Below are 23,001 nucleotides of genomic sequence, written 5' to 3' on the forward strand. Positions count from 1 at the left end.
GATTGGCTGTAGGACCAGAGTTGTCCAATTTAAATTTGACAGGGTCGTCTGGAATGGCATAAACCATTGCAAAGGTGTCTGCTGTTTTCTTCTTCCTCTGTTGCAGCTTTTGAGATGATGCCAGCAGGGATGAGGATGTTGGATACAGAAAATCGGTGGTTTCATAGAGGATATGTAGCTGAATTTCACTCTGTGAGGGTCACTGCTATACAGTGGTAAGCAGAAATAATTATGTTGGATGTGAAGACTGAAAGGAAACACCTTCTGTTTTGCTCATCTAATAGGACATAATGGCAGTTCATAACCCCTCTGCAACGTGTCAAAAAAATTAGTGAAAGATCTTATTCCATTAATTTCTGAGGGCATTTCTATCTTGAAATAGATATTATTTTTTCCTGTGTTGCCAGCAGAATTACCACTTGAAGTGGTGAACTTTGGCACTTTCACACTGCAAAATGTGCATATATATGTATAAAATAAACAGTTTATGCAAATATTCAAAATATTAATAGAATATGACAGTAGTCAAATTATTCAAAGTGTAGCTGCACATAAACATTCACACATGGATGTGTACATGGATGTGTGTGGTCAGAAATGTCCTTCGAGAGCTATTGCAGACCTGGAACTGGCTCCTACTTTATGGGTGAGGATTTCTGCTGCTTGGACAGCAGGAGGAGTGTTGGCAGTTGATTTGTGCCCTTCCTCCGAGAGGCGAGGAAGGAGGAATGGCTGAATAAATGCCATTTGTTATCTGCAGTTAGGGGCAATGTCTGCTATTAAAGCTTGTTACACCTGGAAGGCTAAGGCCGTGCATGTGCACGGGTCAGTTATTGGGAATAATCTCTGTTACTATTCAGACACAGCCTTTGTATTTCCAGTGGAAGTTACAATATGTGCTTTTTGCTCAGGTTTCTGCTTCCTTCTGCTCTCAACTCGGAGAATCTTGTAATTATAAACCCGCTGGTTTGTTCTCCAGTGAACTGACAGCTGAGGTGTGGGTAGGAAGGGGAGTAATGGGAGAAAATGTTTTGTCTGAGCAGAAAATGCCTGTAGTGATTTAATGTATTTTCAACATATTTTGCTCATCTACTGCAGCTGTAAAACTGCATTCTAAAGTCTGTTTTTCAGCAGTCACGATGTCTCCTTAACACGCCAGGAAAAGCCCTCCCCGTCTGTGTGTAACCCTGCGGGGGGTGCGTGTCCGTCCCTGTCGGCTCGCCTGCAGGTGACAACCCGACACACCAGCTCTGGGAGCGCTGGAAGGACCACGAGGGGTTGTAGGGGAGGGTGGAGGAGGCTGCAGGAGCTTCCCAAGGCCTGTCTGGGCAGACTGCACTGTGGGCAGAGGAGGCAGCGGGGGCAGCGACCCCCGGGTGAGTTCCCAGGGCTCTGCTTGTTTCTCTCCTCTGAAACTACAAAATCGCTTCTTGATTCCTGGGGCTCGGGAATGTCGTGGTTGCATGGCCGTGCGTGTTCAGAGTGGAGCTGTACCAGCTTCTTACAAAAAAAGTTACCCGTGTAGAAAGTACAGTCCCATGTCTAGTCAGAAATAGTCTCTGAACTTACTTGCGACCCTTTTTTCACAGTAATTAAACATCTATATAGTTTTATTACTCCTCAAATATTCTGTTCCCATTTTATTTTTATGTATGTGTGTATATACACACTCTATAAATCCATGGATTGTTCATAGATATTTGTTGTAGCCGCATCACACACTAAATTGCTCATCAGATGAATGAGTTTGGTTTTGCACTTGACGTACAAACATCGTTTAGATAAATGACCTGGGTTTTGTCCCTGTGTGCTGGACACTTGCAGCTCACGAAGCTGCGCTCTGGCGTTGTACCTGCAGCCTCTCCTGTTCCTGTGATTATGTATCCCGTGGTTTTATTGCTCCCTCTGTGGTCCTGTCCCTCACAGCGATAGTTTATTATTATGAGAACAAAAAGGAGATAGAACTGGAATATATTTCATAAAGATTAATTCTCTTCTAGTACATCTGCTGTGCTGATCAAAGTAAGTTTTTATGGCTTAAATATTTATAAAAAATGCCCAGTGTCTGGGTATGAAACACTTTTTGCTACTTTCAAAAAGCTGCAAAAATAGCTAATTACAAGCAAGTCAGCTGCAAGAGGATTTCAGAGAAGTGTTCAAATGAAACATTAAAGCTCAAATCTAGAAACATGATCCCATATTTGACAGTGAATTCCTAGAACTTAGAGTTCCTTAGGAAGAATTCTTGGTGCGTATTTTAGCTGCACTGCAGTGCCGGCATGTTCCCTGCTGCAGGATGAGACATACAGCCTTCAGCAGGAACACAGAAAGGGGTTAAAAATCCGTCTGAAAGTTCAGTGAAGATTGGAAAAATTAAATCCTCTTTTTTCTTGCAAAAAATCTGAGTATTTAGGAGCACAAAATAATGTTTTGTTCTGCTCAGATCAGGAAAAATCAAGTCTCTAAGAGAGCTTACAGTTTATAAGACTTGTCCCAAGAACTTACAAAACCAGGGACATTTGGGTGATATTTGTGTATCTTTTGGCACATGGATTTTATACTGTTACCCAGGGTCATCTCACTGTATAATATATATAATACTGTATCTCTCATCTGTAGAATGTTTTCAGACACATCTGGGTTTTCAGCGCTGCCTATTGAACATCCCTTAGAAATTCTAAAAATCTTCAGTAAAACTCTTCAGTGAACAACTTGCCGCTGTACATAAAACTGATGTTGGCATCTCGTGTAGTTAGGCTGACTTAAAGTCTGTTCAAGTGGACTTTGAGGCTGAATCATTTATATATCTATTTATTTTTTCTCTTCTTTTCTTTCCATCCCAGATTAGTTCATTGGCTGCGAAGAGCCACGGACACTTTGTGCCCTGATGGGGGACTCAGGATCCAGACGATCGACTCTGGTATCTCGGTTGCCAATATTCAGGAGAAGTCTTGAGCCGGAGACACGACTCCCTCTCCCTTCCTCACCCTCTTCTGCTGATGCCACTGGTGTCCACACCCCCTTCCCATCCAGCACTAGCTCCAGCTCAGGGAGCACAGGCAAGCGCCGGGGTATTTTCCACACTCCTTCCATCAGCTTCCGTAACAGAGAGGGAGTGAGCAGAAGCCTGACTCGGCTGGTCAGAGTGTCAACATCTCCAATGGTGCCCAGTCCTCTCGTGGCACTGTTCAAAACCTGAGCTTAGAGGAACACACTAAAAGCAGAGTAAGGCATTCCGTTGGCTTTGGCAACTCATGTAGCAAGGAGATAACAGGGTCTTTGACAGAGGAGTTTGAAGAGGGAAGGAGCCCTCAGCTGATAAGAATGTCTTTATCAATTGCATAACTCTGGGAAGAGTGAGGGTGACGATCCAGGCCTTGCAGAGGCGCAGAGCCCGTACTCTGTCAAACAATCCACAGAGAAACTGCTCCCGAAATCTTTTTCATCACACCGTGGGTTTTCCAGACCAGTTTGGGAGAGTCAATCCGTTCCCTCTGTGCAGCAATCCAGGCGCTTGCTGGAGGTTAAATCGCACGCAGAAAGCAAACCTGTGACGGCCGAGGCCTCTCCTCTGTGCTCGGCCCAGAGACAGAGGCCGTGGGAAGCTCCTTGCAGCCCCCGCTGCTCTCGGGGGACCTCACGGCTGCCCAGGCCCCTCCGGCTTTGTCGCCCTGACGGAGGATTCTGTTCCGGGTGTCGATGCTCTGCCCAGCGGCGGGACTGGGGTGCTGCTCACAGAGGGGTTTGGCCACAAGGGCTCTACCTCTCAGATCTTTAATCCTGCTGCTGCTCCCGTGAGGAAATGGAGATTGTGGGCAGTGCTGGCCATGCTGCTGGTGCATCTCCCGTGAGCCGTGCAAGCTCCTGTAGCGCTGAGTCTAATACCTTACTCAAAACCCCAGCTGCTAATCAAACAGAAGTGTTGCTGCAAGCCAGTGAACTACACGTGAGCGATGCCAGGCACATAGGAGGAATTAACTCGGGAAATGCACGTTCAGAAACCTTTGCGTTACAGCACAGAGAAGAACCAGGGACGCTGGCTTCAAAAGCACAGGGGGTGGGTGGGGGCAGAAATGAAAGCACCGTCCAGGCACACGAGAGAGACAATTCTGTAATGGAGCCTAAGATTGTTCCATGTTCTGAACCCCGGTCCTGTAAAACACAACAGGGCTATGGAACAAACCCTTCCAAAGGTACGTTTTGTGGCCTTGTCATTGTTGGGTTGGGTGGGGGGGGGTTTGCCTCAAGTTCTTCTGTAAGAATTGTTTGGCCATAAAGTGTTTTTGTAGAGTTGCGAGTGCTAGCTAGGAAGTTCAGACGTTATGCGTTGTGTCCTCCTCCCAAAATTACAGGAATTAAACAGAAAGTCTCTGATTTTTTGAGCTCCCGTTTTACAGTTTGCTAACAACCTCCAGTGCTGTTCATGGCTTTGCCTTCCTGTGGTGGAAAATGAATTCAGAGAGAGCACTGCTGCTCGGCTCTTGTTGAGGGCTGGAGCTGGGACTCAGGGACATGCCTAGTTTGGACTTGAGCCAAATAGTTGCATTGTTTGAGATGGAAACATTGCCAGAGAAATGCACCTTCTTTTAGTCTGGTTATGAAAGATAACACAGTTTATCTTGAATTGATCTGGGTTTTGACATTTCCTGACTCTCTTGCTCTGTTCAACTGATGGTCTGGAGTAGCTGGGAGTAGCTGTTTCTGTGGCAGAGTGTGAGACGTCCTGTTTCTGCTTCCATCTGAAATAACATTGTGCAAGTTCTCATTATGTCCTCTGTGAAACGGAGAGAGTTAATTACCATCTAAATTTCCCACTGGACCCTTAGCTTATGAAGAGAAATTTGGAAATATTAACAAGTGGGGAGGCTTTGCCTGGAAACCCCAGTCTGTAGAGATGCAGATGGACAAAGGCACCAGGCCCCTGAGTGAAGGACACGTGTCAGAAGGCATTTATCTCTGACAGTTTATTTTCTCAAACCAACCTACACACTGGTGCTTTCTTGAATAATTCCGAGGCTGTATCTGGTGGGCCAGAACGTGTGAGTTAACAAGACTTCATTTCTGGTGTTTGTGTTAAAAGGTGAAAGGGTGTAAACTCATACAAATTCTTACCCATCTTTGTGCTTGGACATTTATCCAGACATGCAGATTATACGCAATCAGAAGCCATCTTGCTTTTTGAATTGTTTGTCACTGCAAGGCTTGGTTGGATATCTTGTCCATAAATGGCAATATAAAGTCAAATCAATCCACTAACCTAGCTTTCACCAGAAGGGACCTCTTTCCCTCACAACCTTGGTCACGGTGTCTGTTCGCGGTCCTGAGCACAGCGTTGGCTTCCTTGCAGCGTTGACTCCTCTGTGGGTGAGTTCGTCCTTGACTTGCGGAATCAAAACTCCAAAGCCTGAAGGTTTCAGAGTAGGTGTGTTTATTCAGCACGGGGGCGCATGGGGGATCATTCCTCCAAACATGTGCACCGCAGGGCAAAACTTCCCGAAGCTTTATACAGTAAAGTGTTACATATTCATAACTTTCCCAAGAAAAGGCAGGTTCTATTATAATAAATTCCAGGAAATAATTTCCATTCGCTCCTCCTGTAACTCCTCCTGTTTGAGTCTGTGCAGTGCTGTCTGGTGGTCGCAGATGGGATCTTGGGGATGAAGCCCCTCTTCTTCCTCGCTTCTGAACTTTTTACCTTTGTTTTCTGCACAGTCTCAGTAGGCCTCAGGCTGTGGCCCAAACTGCAAAGCTAGTTTTAACCAGCTTTTTAACCAGCTTTTCGAATTATTCCCTTATTAGGAGGTACCTCACTTCTTTCTTACAACCAACAGATAAGCATAATGACATGTTTATAGCAAATTGCATGACTATATGCTTGCTCACTAAGCCCCTTATCTCCGCCCTTTTGCACAGGAGTTACCAGAGGGTGCTGCAGAGCGGCCAGGGAGCAGCGCGCAGCGATGGTGGGAACACACCGGGCGTTTGGAACTCCCCCGTTGGCAGTTGGATGTGCCCTCGGTGGTTTTGGAAGGCAGCTCACCGGAGTTGGAACTGTGGCAGAGGGGTTTTTGTAATGGGATTCACGTTCACAGAAACACCAGAGCTAACACGTAATAGAGCTAATATGTAAAAGTTGATTAATTGTTACGGTTTTATAGTGCTGTTCAGAATGCAATTTTATTGACTTGTGTGATGAAGAATGTATTTAAAATCAGAAACTGGCCAAGTGTACAGAAGGACCATTGAGAAAAGATATAAAATCCTGCCATGTGAAATGAAACAAATAGAGGAAAACCTTACATGGCATTCGGTAAGACATGGTTATAAGTAGTTTTATCTGTTACAAACAGACTGGCTTGGACGTTTGGTTTTGCTAAAATAGTGTTTAAAACCAGATGAGGATGAAAAATATTTCTGTGCATTTTTTTAAATAGATATTTTCTGTAGCAGGATTCACAGCTGATGTCATTACAGATAGTACTGTGGATGTGACATCAATGTATGAGCAGGTTGATGTCCCATCAATTTCTTAGCGTGCCTTTATGTATTTTTGTGTGATAGGGATTTTTTTGAAAAGCCTTAGAGAAAATGTCTGTTCTCTCGCAGAAGGCAGAAGAAGATAAGATTTTCTGTGTTACATTCATTATGCTATTATGTTTCTCTCTTTCCCCATCTCTAAATCTGCCCTAATACCTCCACATGTAACTTTTCCTCCCCTTTCCTGGTGTGTTACTGTTCAACAGCAGTAATGGGGGCTGGCGTTCAGCCTGCTGGCTGCAGGCTGGGTTTGGGGGGTGCGGGTGCAGAGCTGAGCTGGGAAGGGCAAACAGAAACCAAACCCAGTGTGCATCCCTGTGCTGTGCAGGGATAACAAAGCTGTGACCTGGCCCTACAAAACCCGGACTCGCCTCTGGACACAGGGTGGGGCAGGCTGGGTTGTGGCAGCAGTGGGCCAAGCGATAGTTTCTCTCGTGGATTTTACAGTTTGGAAATGTCCTGGAATGAGGGAAGAAAGGAAAGGATGGAGCAAGGGTCCCTCTGGATTCTGTGAGGAGCCGTGGACTCGGCTGTAGCTGGTCACTGGGGGCTGAGCAGGGGCGTGGTGGCCCAGGGGACAGTTCTATCTGGGTGAGCAGGATCTGCTTTCCGCAGAACAGGCTCTGTGCCATCGCCTCTCAGCGTAAGCGTTTCAAGCAAAGCAGTGTTCCCCTTAAAATATTTGTAGAGAACAGTTCTTTGTAATGATTGCTGGTTCCTTCTCTGTGGTTGACCTTGCCAACAGCTTCAGTCCGTACCGAGAAGGCAGATTTGTGGAGAAACGACTGAGATCCCCTTCAGAAGGTACTGCTGGAGGCAGTCGGCTGCTCATAAACCGAAGGATGGAAATACAGAAGAGCTGAACAGCCTGCGGAAGAGAGAGCAAGCTCACCCTCTTCAGAAATGAACAGCACGGTGAGTTTTATTTCCACATGCCTAAGTTTCTGTTTTTCTGTGATTGGTGTAACTGTAATGAGAAGCAGCAGCTTTACAGGTAATGGATGATAATAAAGGGGGGGAAAAACCAACGAGCTGTCTCAGGCTTCCAAAATATGATCCAGGCTCAGCTACAGATATTAAAAGGTAATTTTTTCAGGACATGATGTTGTGAAACATAAGGAGACCGGCCTGGCTAAACAGGGACCTTTGGCTGCATCTCAAGAACAAAAGGAGAAGCAATGACCTTTGGAAGAGGGGCGAGGTCTCTCATGAAGACTATAAAGATGTGGTGAAGTTATGCAGGGAGAGCATTGGGAGAGCCAAAGCGCAGCTAGAGCTCAACCTGGCTACAGCTGTTAAGGATAATAAAAAATGTTTCTATAAATTCATTAACAGCAAAAGGAGGATCAGGGAAAATCTCCCTCGTTTACTGGATGCAGAGGGAAACATGGTAACTAAGGATGAGGAAAAGGCTGAGGAGCTCAACACCTACGTCACCTCAGTCTTTAGCGGTGGAACTGGCTGTTCCCTGGACACCCAACCTCATGAGCTGGGAGATGGGGGGGAAGCAGAATTGTTACTGAAAACTCGGAATGAAGAACTTACCGACAGCAGTTTGATGCGGATAAGCAGACACTTCTTTATTGGCGGCCGGGTGCACGGGTGAGTGCGCTCAGTAACAACGCACACCAAGCACCACAATCCTACATCTTACCTGGAGCTTACTCATACGTAGCCATTAAATATTCATGCATAAACATACTATTTCCTGGAAATCATTAACATATTCTCCTCGTATTTCCGATTCGGCGCAGTAGGACCCAGAAACATCTAGAAATGGGTCTGGGGTGTAAGTTGGGTTGGTGGTCAATGAGTCGGTGGCCACGATCTCCCCCTGCCGGAATTACCTTTTGCCTCGTTTCGCTGTTTCTTGGCAGGAACTTACAAGTTGCTTCAGTCGACTTCCCCCAGTTCCCATTAATTCTGGATTCTGACATTTCTGTGCATTCCTTTAGGTCATAAAATACCTTGTAAGTAAACACGATATCCAGATTATCTTGAATCTGAAGTCTGTTATCTAAAGTTCTAAATGTTCCTACGAGGTGATTCTGACCAATTCCTTCGGCCTCAGTACAGGGGAGTTCGTAGTAGCCTTGGTTGCTGCAAATGCAGAATAAATGTAAGCATATAATTCCTACTAAATATCTCCTATAATTCTATATTCATATTAAAATTAATTCTAAGCAATAACAAACCAGTACCATGAGCATATCATCTTCCCCATACCCCTGGGATAGAGAGCTCAGCCTGTGACACAGGCATCATGAAAACATCTGCCTGGGGTAAGATTAATGTGCGTCCCTCTCTGGGTGAGAGCTGAGCCTACAAAGCCAATAGTCGTCTTCTCCCCATCAGAAAACCTCCAAGCTGTCTCCCCAATACAGAGACTCTCAGTCCGTCACTAGAACTCGTTTCACCTACGCGGTGACGGGTGCCCGTGTACAGCTGGGACAGGCAGACACGCACACCCAGCTGTACACACCACAGTGCACAGAACTGCAGGAGGAGAAGAAAAGCAGAGAAACTGCAGACAGGGATCATAAGCTTTCTTAAATCAGTGGATACACTGGAAAAGGATGCAAGTTTCTGGGTACACTGTAAACCAGTCTAAATCCAGCCTGCTGTCTGTCATCCCACCTCTCCACAGCTGTGGCTGGGGCTCTGCTTCTCCCCTGCACCCCCAGCAGCGTTCAGGAGCCTGCACATATTCCAGCAGTCAGGAAACGGATCCAGCTCAGCACCAATTCAGCACAGACTCTGAGCGAAAGGAGAAAATCACCTCAGCCTGGGTTAGACCTGTTTAATTGCCACAGAACTACCCTATGAAAATACAGTTGAAGTAAGCGAGAAGGATCTGATCTGTATAAGGTTCAGGATCCACCTTGGGGCTACTGAAAGAAATCATCTCCTCCTCCTCTCTCCTCACAACATGTTCTTTCTTCTTCCCTTGGGTCAATATTTCTGACCCCACAGAGCGACATGATCAGACACTTGAACTGACTTATCGAGCCAAAAACTGACACAGCAAAGACTTAAATTGAAAAGATTAACCTAAACAACTCACAGGACTTGTGCACGGAGCAGAAAGCTCGTTAGCCTGCTTTGAATAGACGAGTTGGTAAAGGGGGACAGATAGGACAAGATTGTCACCTTCTGCTGAAAAGGGACAGGCATTTACAAGCAAATATCCGCTGTGGCACACAGGGGCAGCAGCTGAAAAGGGGTAAAAACAACCACAACAAAGTCCATAGACAACTTCTTTTAGCCAGGAATAAGCATTAGACTGTTGGGTTTTAGAAGTTTATCAAGCACAAGCTCTCCCAGAAGTGTTCTCTAAACCACATCACCCCACCATTAACTCTGCAGACAAGATTAAAATCCAAGATGCACAGACTGTAACATGGGAGAACACACAGCCTGTGTATTTATAAAGCACATCTGCATAAAATCAGTGATACCCTCTAACAGACTAGAAGTACTCAGGTATCACCTCATTTATATTACAGAGTATTTATTCCTTTAGAACATACCAGCAATTTATAAACCTCAGCAAACAAACCCAAAACACCCCCCCACCCCATGGAGTCTAAGAACACAGATTCCACTTTTTCAATATGTAACCTGGAAAATACACATGCACACCAAAACCAGAGCCCCAACTACCAATATTTAATTGGTTATTGGGCATTTCTATAACCCAGGCACTACCCAGAAGTGGTTTAAGGTTACTAGAATACACCCAGCAGAGGAAAGCATTACCTTGAAACAAACTCTTCCCAGATTCTACACGTTCTGAAACATAAGAGGTTTAATCACTGCTACACATAACACTGTGGAAACGATGTAGGTGGAATGCAACAGTCACAACTTAGAAAGAATTTTACATAAAAAGCCAAGAGAACCTTGTTTTCTAGGAGAATACATTACTCACAGAGTAGCCAACCCAATCTGTCTCCTCAGTTCTGTCCCTCAAGAAACACTCTCAAGTATCCTCAGAATAACTCTGTTCGAGTTGCAGAGTCTGTTTCTGTGAATCAGTGGGGAGAGTGTGGATCCCTGGCTACCAGCGCAGGAACGTGGGCTCTTCATCCCTGGCTACCAGCGCAGGAACGTAGGCTCTTTATCCGTGGCTAACAACGTAGGAAGGTGGGCTCTTTATCCCTGGCTAGCAACGCAGCAAGGTGGGCTCTTTAGCCATCTTTATCCACCCCCAACCCCTCTGACACCTGAGGATAAACTGGGACACAAGGGGGTTTATCTTCTGCCAAATCGCCCTGTAAGGCGACAGGTGTCAATGTTGGGGACACTCCAGGGATGGAGACGTCACCACAGACACCCCGGGGACATCCTGGTCCCCTCCCAATTGTGGGGCATCAAAGTGGGGTGCACCCCAAGGATGGGGATGTCCCCAAGAGCCAGCTTAGGGTCTCCTGTGTCCCCTCAAAGTCATGGGGTGTCAACGTGGGGGACACCCCAAGGACGGGGAGATCACTACGAGCCACCTTGATGTCCCTCAAGGTCATGGGGCATCGATGTGGGGGACAGCCAATGGATGGGGATGTGCCCCAGAGCCACCTTGTTGTCCCCATGTCCCTTCCCATGCCCAGGGTGACAATTTGGGGACCTCCAGGATACCCTGGGGGATGTGGGGTGTGTCCCCATGGCCCCCCTGGGGTGTCCCAGTGGCCACATCCTGGTCAATGCTGTTGATGTACAGGTGGAGGCCGTTGGTGAAGCGACTGTTGGCTGTTCTGGAGGTCCCAGAGACCTGCAGCCCCTCCCTAATACACCAACCCCAGGCTGCGGCCGGGCCTCGGGGCTACCAGGGCCCAGTCTGGCTGCTCCTGAGCCTGCTGGCGCTGGCACCCACAGCCCTTCCTGCAGGGCGCTCGCCCGCCTCTGCCCCAGCTTAGGCCTGGGACCAGCGTCAGGCTTTGCAGAGTGTGCGCTGGGGCTGCGTTGGCCTTTTCTTGGCCAAAAACGCTTCGTGTGACTGAAATCCGGCCAGCACAGCGCGTTTCCCGGCTGGAGGCGGCTGCACTGGAACCGCCCTCTGGGGCCTGAGGGAGAGGGTTGGTTGGGGGCGGGAACGGTGCCCAGAGGGGCTGCTGGCCCCGCCCTCTCCCCTCCAGCACCCAATGGGGCTCCTGGCCCTGCCCCCTCCCCTCCAGCACCCAATGGGGCTCCTGGCCCCGCCCCCTCCCCTCCAGCTGCCAATGGGGCTCCTGGCCCTGCCCCTTCCCCTCCAGCACCCAATGGGGCTGCTGGCCCCGCCCCTCCCCTCCAGCACCCAATGGGGCTGCTGGCCCCGCCCCTCCCCTCCAGCACCCAATGGGGCTGCTGGCCCTGCCCCCTCCCCTCCAGCTGCCAATGGGGCTCCTGGCCCCGCCCCTCCCCTCCAGCTCCCCGCAGTTGGTCCCCAGAAGGGTCGAGACCCCCAAGGCCGAGGAGGACGAGGGGTGTCACTGAGCGTAAAAAGATCATTTCTGGGCAACAAACATTGGCTGTTTCCCCACCAAGAATCACCACGACCGACGACAGAGCGTGAGCCGGGCCCGGGGCCGTCAGGACGTCCCAAGATCCGCAGCGGTAGCTCCAACCTTCCTTTTTCTCTCTAAACTCCCTTTTCCCCTTTCTCTCACCCGTCTCTACTAGGCGCCACTTCACAATAAACACAATAAACTGTCACTTTTTGATTGACAAAACCCCCTTTGGGGATTAATTCAATTTTTCACTGCCGAGATCGTGGCATGAACCCTCACGACTCCCCCAGGGGCCCGTGACAGAGGCGGGGCACGACCTCGCCCCCGGCGTGGATCAAACCCCCTGGGGAGGAGCCTGGGGGGCGCCTGGGGCTGCTCCCAGGCCTCCAGCTGCCTCCTGGGGGGGTCCCGGGGGGGTCCCGGGGGGCCCCGACCTGCTCCAGCGTCGCTCGGCACGAAGCCGCCTTGGGAGGGTCGGGGGCTGCTGCCGGGGCTTGTCCTGGCTCCAGGAGAAACCAGGATGGTCCTGGGGAGACTGGGGGAGGCCTGGGAGCATGGAAGGGTACTGGGAGCACTGGGAGAGCACTTGGGAGCACTGAGGGGTACTGAGAGTACTGTGAGGGCACTGGGGGCACTGGGAGCACTGAGGAGCACTGGGAACACTGGGGGGCACTGGGAGCACTTGGAGCACTGAGGGTCACTGGCGGCACTGGGAGTATTGGGGACACTGGGAGCACTGGGGGGGCACGGGGGACACTGGGAGTACTGGGAGCACTGTGGGGGGACTGGGAGTACAGGGGGGCACTGGGAGTGCTGAGGGGCACTGGGAGTACTGGGAGCACTGGGGGGGATTGGGAGCATTGGGGGGGCACTGGGAGCACTGGAGAAGTCCTGGGAACACTGGGGAGACTGGGAAGCACTGAGGGGTGCTGGGAGCACTGGGGGTGGGGGGAGCACTGGGAGTGCTGGGGAGACTGTGGGGAGACTGTGGGGAGGCGCTGAGGGACACTGGGAGTACTTGGAGGACACTGGGGGCACTGGGGAAACTGGGGAGGGGCACTGGAAGCACTGGGGTGTCCTGGGACCACTGGGGAGCACTGGGGAGGCACTGGGAGGACACTGCAAGCACTGGGGAGACTGAGGAGCACTGAGGGGTGCTGGGAGCACTGAGGGGGGGCACTGGGAGGACACTGGGGACATTGAGGGGCACCGGGACCACTAGGAACACTGGGAAGCACTGGGAGCACTGGGGAGACTGCGGGGGGGGGCACTGAGGGACACTGGGAGTACTTGGAGGACACTGGGAGCACTGAGGAGACTGGGAAGTACTGAAGGGTGCTGGGAGCACTGGGCACCCCATCATATCACCCAGTTGCACACACACACCCCCCCTCCAGCCCCCTCTCTGGGTCGGGGGCTCAGGGGAGGTGTTGGGGAGTCCCCAGATTGGGGGGAGGGGGGGGGGAGTGTCCCAGCAGAGAGGGTTTGATTGACAGCTGGCATTTATTGAGGGGGTGAGGTTGAGAAGCGGGGCGGGGGGCTGAGGGTGGTGGGTGCTCAGGAGATGGGCACTGGGGGTGCTCAGTTAGGTGCTGGGTGCTGGGGGTGTCTGGGTGCTGGGATGATGGGTGCTCAGGTGATGGGTGCTAGTGGTGCTCAGTGGGTGGCCAGGTGTGGGGTCCTGGGGGTGCTGAGGGCGCTCAGTTCGGTGCTGGGGGTGCTGGGTGCTCAGGTGATGGGTGTTGGTGGTGCTCAGCTGGGTGCTGGGGGTGGAGTCCTGGGGGTGCTGGGTGCTCAGTGGGTACTGGGTGCTGCTGGGTGTGGGGTGCTGGGGGTGTTGGGTGCTGGGGATGCTCAGTTGGGTGATGGGGATGGCCAGGTGTGGGGTCCTGGGGTTGTTGGGTGCTGGGGGTGCTGGGTTCTCAAGTGATGGGTGCTGCTGGTGCTCAGTTGGGTGCTGGGGGTGGCCGGGGCTGGGGTCCTGGGTGCTCAGGTGCTGGGTGCTGCCGGGGGCGGGGTGCTGGGGGGCGGGGCCCCCCGGGCTCAGATGGAGATGCTGTTCTCCGTCTCCAGTGGGTTCATGTAGTTGTATCTCAGCTCGGCCCACTGGTTCCTCTCCTCGATGTGGTCCCGGATCTCCTCCAGCCGCCCTTGGAAGGCCCTGATGAGGCGCCGGGGTTCCACCTCGGTGAACCGCTCCTCTGGGTACTGTCCCAGCAGCCTCTGGGGGGACACAGAGATGGGGGAACCCCCCAGGATCAACCAGGAGGCATCTCCACCCATCTGGGAGCCTCCAGGTAGCTGTAGAGCGCTGGAGGCCACCACCTTGGGCTTGGGAGTAGCCAAGGTGGGGACACGCAGCTTGTGGGGCACCTCTTGGGGTTCATCAGCTCCCCAAGAGCTGCCATTTTGGGGAGGGGACTCACCACGTCCTTGAGGCGGGAGCTGAGGAGGATGAGGGCCACCAGGATGTTGGCGGTGGTGTCCACCTCGGGGACGGTGTCGAGGAAGTGCTGGAGGAAGGCCTTGCCCTTCTCTCGCGGCGGCGGGTGGCGCATGGAGGACGGAGCGTTGGGCATGTAGGCGCCCAGGTCGTACTGTGGGGGGAGGGGTCACCGTCAGCAGAGGACAGGCCTCTGCGGGGGTGTGGGGGCGTTCTCCCGGGGTGGGGTGGGGACATGCTTCCAACATGGAGAGGAGAGGAGAGGGATGGGGACAACTCTCTGGCACGGGGATGGGGTGGATGGGGACGTTCTCCTGAGGTGGGTTGGGGGTGTCCTTCCAACATGGAGAGGGGATGGATGGGGACATCCCTCCAGCATGGGGACAGGTTGGATGGGGACGTTCTTCTGAAGTTGGGGTGGAAACATCCTTCCAACATGGAGAGCAGATGGATGGGGACGTCCTTCTGGCATGGAGAGGAGACGGATGGGGATGTTCTCCTGAGGTGGGGTGGGAACATTCCTTTGGCATGGAGAGATGGATGGGGACATCCTTCTGGCATGGGGACAGGTTGGATGGGGATGTTCTCCTGAGGAGGGGTGGGGACATCCTTCCAACATGGAGAGGGGAGGGATGGGGATGTTCTCCTGTGATGGGAATGTCCCTTTGCAATGGAGAGGAGATGGATGGGGACATTCCTCCAACATGGAGAGATGGATGGGGACATTCTCCTGAGGTGGGGTGGGGTGGGGACATCCTTCCAACATGGAGAGGGGAGGCATGGGGACAACCCTCTGGCACAGGGATGGGGTGGATGGGGACATTCTCCTGAGGTGGGGTGGGGATGTCCCTCTGGCATGAAGAGGAGATGGATGGGAATGTCCCTCCAGCATGGGGACAGGTTGGATGGGGATGTTCTCCTGAGGTGGGGTGGGGTGGGGACATCCTTCTAATATGGAGAGGGGATGGATGGGGATGTTCCTCCAGCATGGGGACAGGTGGGACACAGACATCTACCCCAGCTCAGGATGGGGCCATCCCTCCTCTGCACAGAGGGGTTGGGGGGAGGACACATCTCTCCAGGGTGGGTTGGGGACATCTTTTGGGTGCAGAGGGGTCAGAAGTCCCCTGTCCCACCTGCCCGTTGTTGACAGCCGCATGTTGCGTCGAGCAGGTGAACATCACCATGGTGAGGAACTTGCTCAGCTCTGCCACCGTCTGCAGCGAGGAGGGGATACCTGGGGGGGGTGGGAAGAGCATCAGGGACCTGTCCTTGCATGTCCCCACCCCCAACCCCACCCCTGGGGACATCCCGTGGCCCCCGCAGCGGTGGCACCTGAGGAGGTCCTGCCCAAGAAGCCGTTGGTGAAGATGTCCATCACCCAGGCCTGCAGCTCGGCGTCACCGCTCACCGCCGCGTCCTCCCCGTAGTAGAAATCCACGATTCCACCGACAAAACTACGGTGGGGTGGGGTGAGGGGGGGGTGTGACCGTGAGGTGACAGCGCACCCATGGGACCGCCGCCAGCTGTCACCCACCCCCTGGTCCCACCTGGCAATGGCCTCCCAGAGCTTCAGCCCGTCGTCCCGGTAGTGGTAGTTGGGGAGGTGGCTCAGGCCGCGGTGGCGGATGTCGTCCGGGAGGCAGAGGGACGTGTAGGTGACGCTCTCCAGGCCCCGCCGGACGATGAGCAGCATCCCCTCATAGGTGACCCCCGAGGCCTGGCCGGGAGGGGGCACCCATGGGTGCTCGGGGCAGGAGGCACCGGCTTTGGGCCCCCAGCTCCAAGCTGCGGCTGCCAGTGGACGGCAGTTCCAGCCCCCAGTGGGCTCTTCAGTGGCCCTCAGGGTCTCCAGTGCTCCCAATACACCCCAGTACTACCCAGAGCTCCTAGGGCACCAGTACTCTAAGTACTGACCCAGTAACCCCCCAGTATCCCCCAGTGTACCCAACTGTCCCCAGTCCCACCATGTTCTCCAGTGTCCCCCAGGGTCTTCAGTGCTCAACAGTGCCCCCCAGTATACTCCAGTGCCCCCAGTGCTTTCAGTACACCCCAGTGACCACCAGTGCCCCCCAGTGCTTCCAGTACACCCCAGTTCCCTCCCAGTGCTCCCAGTTGACCCCAGTGCTCCCCAGCCCCACCCCCATACTCTGTAGTGTCCCCCAGGGTGCTCTGTGCTCCCCAGTGCCCCCCAGTATACTACAGTGCCCCCCAGTGCTTCCAGTACAATCCAGTGCGCTCCCAGTGCTCCCAGTTGATGCCAGTGCCCCTCAGTTCTCCCTGGTGCCCCCCCATACTCTCTAGTGTCCCCCAGGGTCCTCTACGCTCCCCAGTTCCCCTAGTATACTACAGTTCCCCCCAATATATTACAGTGCCCCCCAGTGCTTCCAGTACACTCCAGTGCCCTCCCAGTGCTCCCAGCAGACCCCAGTGCTTCCAGTCACCGGGGCTGACCTTGTCGATGACGCCGCCGGGGTTGATGAGGACGGTCCGGGCCAAGGTGTTGATGTGCAACGTGAAATGGAAGTGGGGGACGAGGAGCTGGAGGTGGCAACCAAGAGCTTGGAGATGACCAGGGACCTCCCGGGGGTGATGGGACACACAAGGGGGGGTGGCCCTGAGGTGGGACCTTACCTTGAAAAGGGGGTGGCAGGAGGGCAGCTGGCGTAGGGTGGCGACGGCAAAGACCTCGGCGAAGAGGTGGGTCCTCAGGAGGTGGGTGAGGAGCTGGTGGCTGTAGAAGTCCGCGTTGCGCACCCACGTCTTGGCCAACAGCCAATCCCACTCACCGTCGCTCGGCAAGAAGATGGGGCTGGCGGGGCCCGGCGTTTGGCTGAGCTGTAGGACACACCCACCAGTTCAACCAGTATCCCCGTGGCGTTGTCCACTGGGATTTATGGGAGGGGCTACCCCTACCTGGATGGCGATGGGGCGCAGGAGCCCGTCGGCGCCCTGGTGCAAGAGGCAGAGGGGGGCGGCCACATGCTGCTGGCGCCCGTGGATGGTGCCGCTGGGGATTCCCTCCAGCACCTCGTAGTCCACGAGGAAGACTCGTCCCTCTTCCATCTCCTTCTCCAAGTGGGTGCCACCCCCCAAGGACGGCGCCACCATCTCCGGGGTCACCGGGAATTTCGGCGGCAGCGCGGCGCAGCGCCGGATGACGATGGGGTTGTTGCCGTTGAGGAACTGGTAACCGAAGAAGTCGTCTTCTCGCCAGCGTCTGGCCACGTAGTCGGGGACTAGAGGGGGCAGCCGGACGTCAGCACCCAACCACCCACCCGCCGCAGGACCTTCCTCACCCCAGGGGGTGAGGGAGGACACCCGAGGCACCCACCGATCTCCCTTCCCTGCGTCCGGGAGAAGATGCTGCGCATCTCGTCCAGGCTCTTCCAGGAGGTGGGTCTCAACAGGAACCCTGCCAGAAGGTGGGAGGCCCCTCTGGGGGACAGAGGGGGGTGTCAGCACCCACCACCCCTTCCCTTGCCCCCCAGCCCCGCGTCAGGGTGGCACTGGTGATGCTCCTCCCCGACCTTGAGGAGTCTCTTACTGGAAGACGAGGACGCCGGTGAAGTTTGTGGCCCTCACGGTGGAGAACTGGACATTGGAGTCCAGCTCAAAGATGGAGCCCACGTTGAGGCAACGGGGCCAACCCTCAGCGAAGGTCTTCCACCTTGGAGGAGGACATACCTGTCAGCATCACCCTGGCCATGGTGGGCCTCCATCCCTACGTCCCCGCTCTCACTGGTAAGCCTCCTGCCGCGCCTTCAGCTCCTCCCGCCGATGCTCTTTGAGGATCTCCAACTCATCGTCCACCAGCTTCTTCCCTGGAAAGGAGGAAGGAGGGGTCACAGAATCATCACAGAGTCTTCCAGGTTGGAAAAGCCCTTGAAGCTCCTCCAGCCCAACCATGAACCTCACCCTGACCGTTCCCAACTCCACCAGATCCCTCAGCGCTGGCTCAACCCGACTCTTCAACCCCTCCAGGGATGGGGACTCCCCCCCTGCCCTGGGCAGCCCATTCCAACGCCCAACAACCCCTTCTGCAAAGAAATCCTTCCTAAGAGCCAGTCTGACCCTGCCCTGGCGCAGCTTGAGGCCATTCCCTCTTGGCCTGGTGCTGGTTCCTTGGCTCAAGAGACTCATCCCCCCTCTCTGCACCCTCCTCTCAGGGAGTTGCAGAGGGCCATGAGGTCTCCCCTCAGCCTCCTCTTCTCCAGACTAAACCCCCCCAGTTCCCTCAGCCGCTCCCCATCAGACCTGTGCTCCAGACCCTGCACCAGCTCCGTTGCCCTTCTCTGGACACGCTCGAGTCATTCAATGGCCTTTTTGTAGTGAGGGGCCCAAAACTGAACCCACTCATCAAAGTGTGGTCAAGGTTGGGCCCCACCCAGCTCAGCAGAGGAGGTTGGGGATGGGCTGGGTCCTACCTGAGCCCTCCCGGACCTCCAAGGTGATGACCCCCTCCAGCCACTGGTGGCAGGGGAAGCGGTAGAGGGTCCCGTCGGGGGCCGTCACGCGGACGTCCTTGCAGAACCAGGCGTCCTCCAGGAAGAGGCGCCACTTGTGCAGGCGGATGAGGACGATGGGCCCCAAGTCCCGGTCGCAGCGAACACTCAGCTGCTTCTCCTGGGCAGGGGGGGAGGGAGGGGGTGAACAGCTTGGGGGGGGAGGGGGCAGCTACCCCAGCGTGGCCCTGGGGGACACGGGTGCTCCCCACCAGCGGGGTGGGGGCTCAGAACAGCCCCCAAGGATCCACTTCCTCGATCCCCCCAAGACCCCCCCCCCAGGACCCCTGTTCCTCCATCCCCCCCCTGACGCTTTTCCTTCCTCTGCCACAACTCAGGTCCTGCAGCCCCCCAGGATCCCTTTCCTCCCCCCACAAGACCCTTTTCCTCCACACACCCCAATACCCTTTTCCCCCACCCCCCAGGACCCCTTCCCACCATCCCCCTCAGGATCTTTTTCCTCCATCCCCCCAACACCCTTCCCACCACCACCCCCCCCAGGACCCCTTTCCTCCCCCCCCAAGACCCTTTTCCTACGCCCCCCCCCACCTTTTTCCTCCATCCCCCCAGATCCTTCTTCACCACTCCCCAGGACCCCTTTCCTCTCCCCTCCCCCCAGACCCCTTCCCACCATCCCCCTCAGGATCCTTTTTCTCCAGCCCCCCAACACCCTTTTCCTACCCCCCCCCGAGAACTCCTACCCTACAGCCCCCAGGACCCCTTCCCACCAGCCCCCCAAGATACTTTTCCTCCACCCCCCCAATACCCTTCCCCCCCCCCCCCCCAGGACCTCTTCCCACCATCTCCCTCAGGATCTTTTTCCTCCATCCCCCCCAACATCCTTCCCACCATCCCCACCCAGGACCCTTTTTCTGCACCCCCCCAATACCCCTTTTCCTCCCCCCCCAGGGACCCCTTTCCCCCCCCTCAAGACCCTTTTCCTCCACTTCCTTTTTCCTCCATCCCCCCAAGATCCTTTTTCTCCCTCCCCAGGACCCCTTTCCTCCCACCCCCAGACCTATTCCCACTATCCCCCCAAGATCCTTTTTCTCCAGCCCCCCAATACCCCTTTTCCTCCCCCCCCAAGACCCATTCCCATCAGCACCCCAGGACCCCTTTCCTCCACCCCGCAAGACCCCTTTCCTCCACCCCCCCAATACCCTTCCCCCCGCCCCCCCCAGGACCCCTTCCCACCATCCCCCTCAGGATCTTTTTCCTCCATCCCTCAACATCCTTCCCACCATCCCCCCCCAAGATCCTTTTTCTCCAGCCCCCCAGTACCCCTTTTCCTCCACCCCCAAGATCCCTCTTCTCCCTCCCCAGATCCTTTTCCTCTGCCCCCAAGACCCCTTCCCACCATACACCCCAGGACCCCTTTCCTCCACCCCCCAAAACCCTTTTCCTCCACACACCCCCCCTCCTTTTTCCTCCATCCCCCTAAGATCCTTCTCCACCACTCCCCAGGACCCCATTCACCCTCCCCAAGGACCCCTTCCCACCCTCCCCCTCAGGATCCTTTTTCTCCAGCCCCTCAACACCCTTTTCCTCCCCACCCCCAGGGCTCCTTCCCACTATCCCCCAGGACGCCTTCCTACTGGCCCCCCAAGATCCTTTTCCTCCACCCCCCCCCAATACCTTCCCCCCCCCCCCCCCAGGACCTCTTCCCACCATCCCCCTCAGGATCTTTTTCCTCCATCCCCCAACATCATTCCCACCATCCCCCACCCAAGACCCCTTACCTCCACCCCCCAGGACCCCTTTCCTCCACGCCCCCAGATCCTTTCTCTCCAGCCCCCCAGTACCCTTTTCCTTCACCCCCCAACACCCCTTTCCTCCCCCCACAAGACCCCTTCCCACCACCCCCCCAGGACCGCTTTCCTCCAACCCCCCAGATCCCTTTCCCCCACCCCCAAGATCCCTTCCCACCATCCCCCCAGATCCTTCTCCACCACCCCCCAAGACCCTTTTCCTCCCCCCCCCAGGACCCCTTTCCCCCCATCGCCCCCAAAACTTGAAGATGACCCAGCCCTTCTCCCACCCCCTCCAGCCAACCCCACGCCAGGACCCCTGGGACAGCCCCTGCCACCCCTCATGTCCCCGTCCCCGCACCCACCATCCCCTGCAGGAACAAGGCGCTGATGTTCTTCCGGCAGCTCTCACCGCGGCTGCCCACCAAGGTGATGGAGATGGAGTTGCTGGTCCCAGCTTGGAGAACATCCCCTGTTGCCACCTTCACCTTGTAGACGGCCATGACGAGCTGCCCTGCGGACACACAGCGACGGCCAAGAGAAGCCTCCAAAAAGCCACCAGCTGTAAGAGTGAGGGCTTTTGGGGTGGAAACCTGCCGATTTGGGGGCTTTGCACACCGCAAAGCTCTTGCACAAGCCGGGTGGCCGGTCCTTCCTGCTCAAGAGAAGCTCTTATCAGGTGACCGTTATCAGTGGCATCCGGCCAAGCTAATCTCAACGGATGTGGCCAACGGGGACATTGCCCAAGCGATGGCCACGGGGCCAAGGCGGGGGGTGTTGGTCATGGTTCAGCATCTCCTGCTTCCCCAGGGCCTCCTCTGCCTCCTGCCACATCCCTGCCCACGCCGCTGTAAGGGGAACAAGTTTTTAGAAGAGTTTTTATCAGGATATTATAATATAGAGAGAATAGGAGCAGGAAATGGTATATTATATTATATTATATTATATTATATTATATTATATTATATATTATTATATATTTATTATTATATATTATTATATATTATTATATATTATTATATATTATTATATATTATTGGTAGAGAATAATAGCAGGAATAATTAATATTATATTATTATATTATATATTATTATATTATGTGTTATTATATGTAGAGACTAATAGTAGGAATAATTAATAAATTTAAGTTTAATTAATAGGATACAGGTGCTGGAAGAACAATACTGACAGTTCAGTGCCAATACTGCTCCTCTGTCCCCTGTACAGCCCTCATCATGGCCGGCTTAAACCCAGTCAAGCTGAATTAACAAAAATCAGTCTTAGGTATTAAGTTTTAGACATAACAAAAGATTAGAAATAACTGATTATCTTGGAGTAAGCAATTTAGGAAGGCTAGGTAATGAAAAGCTAGACATAGATCAAGTGTATGTTAAATAGAACATCCTGAGTTTTCTCAGAAGTCTGAAGGTGAATTATGATGAAGATTGTTGAAGATGAGTAACCATGGTGACCAAAGAGTGCACCAATGAGCAGCGGCTTCGAAAGAATTGGAACAGAACGATGGGAATCAGCTGAAGCTGCGGAATAATGGACTTTTGAAATTCACGAAGAGCTGAGAATTCGTGGGAAAACACCAAAAAACTTTGTATTGCGTAACGCTATGTAGAATCGTGTCTATAGAAGGTGCTTTTTGTTGGCTGTGGCCACTCCCTGACGTGTTGGCCCAACTCCGAGTTGTTACTAAAGCCAGCCTGGAGATACCCACAGTCTGGCGAAATTCTTTACCAGCCACCGCCCCCATGTCAGCGGCTGCTCAAGGGAGGCTGTGGAGCAGCATTTGTGGGGCCACTGGGGACTTCCCAAAGGAAGGTGGTGGAGCAACTAATCCTGGAAACCATTTCCGGGCACATGAAGGATGAGAAAAGTGTCAGGAGGAGCCTGGGGTTCTCCTGGTAGAACCTCCTGGGGTTCTCCTAGTTGAACCTCCTGGGGTCCTGGTTGAACCTCCCGGGGTTCTCCTGGTTGAACCTCCTGGGGTTCTCCTGGCAGAACCTCCTGGGGTACTGGTAGAACCACCTACGGTTCTTCTGGTTGAACCTCCTGGGTTTCTCCTGGTTGAACCTTCTGGGGCTCTGGTAGAACCTCCTAGCATTCTCCTGGTAGAACCTTATGGTGTTCTGGTTGGACCTCCTGGGGTTCTCCCAGGCCAAGGACAAAGTTCAGCCCCTGGGGAGGGACAACCTCCAGTGCCAGGACATGATGGGGACACCAGGCTGGGAAGCAGTTGGGTAGAAAAGGTCCTGGTGGACACCAAGTTGACCAT

General features: G+C 53.9%; 1 protein-coding gene and 1 pseudogene across 1 annotated transcript; one reads left to right on the forward strand and one right to left on the reverse strand.

The window, feature by feature from the left end:
- The first annotated feature begins 2,887 nt into the window (after window positions 1–2,887).
- Window positions 2,888–7,535, forward strand: LOC141915822 (serine-rich coiled-coil domain-containing protein 1 pseudogene; annotated as a pseudogene).
- A 6,116-nt stretch (window positions 7,536–13,651) lies between these two features.
- On the reverse strand, window positions 13,652–21,335 carry LOC141915853 (hydroperoxide isomerase ALOXE3-like). Its single transcript, XM_074807737.1, has 13 exons — window positions 21,082–21,335; window positions 18,891–19,089; window positions 18,206–18,287; window positions 18,011–18,133; window positions 17,798–17,901; window positions 17,380–17,702; window positions 17,098–17,301; window positions 16,918–17,004; window positions 16,014–16,183; window positions 15,799–15,920; window positions 15,600–15,700; window positions 14,447–14,617; window positions 13,652–14,243 (listed from the first exon to the last, which is right to left on the reverse strand). Exons 1-13 carry the CDS (start codon window positions 21,217–21,219, stop codon window positions 14,064–14,066), a joined length of 2,004 nt encoding a protein of 667 aa, XP_074663838.1. The 5' UTR covers window positions 21,220–21,335; the 3' UTR covers window positions 13,652–14,063.
- Window positions 21,336–23,001: the final 1,666 nt, after the last annotated feature.

This window comes from Strix aluco, chromosome 27 (assembly GCF_031877795.1).
Source record: "Strix aluco isolate bStrAlu1 chromosome 27, bStrAlu1.hap1, whole genome shotgun sequence".
Lineage (NCBI taxonomy): Eukaryota > Metazoa > Chordata > Aves > Strigiformes > Strigidae > Strix > Strix aluco.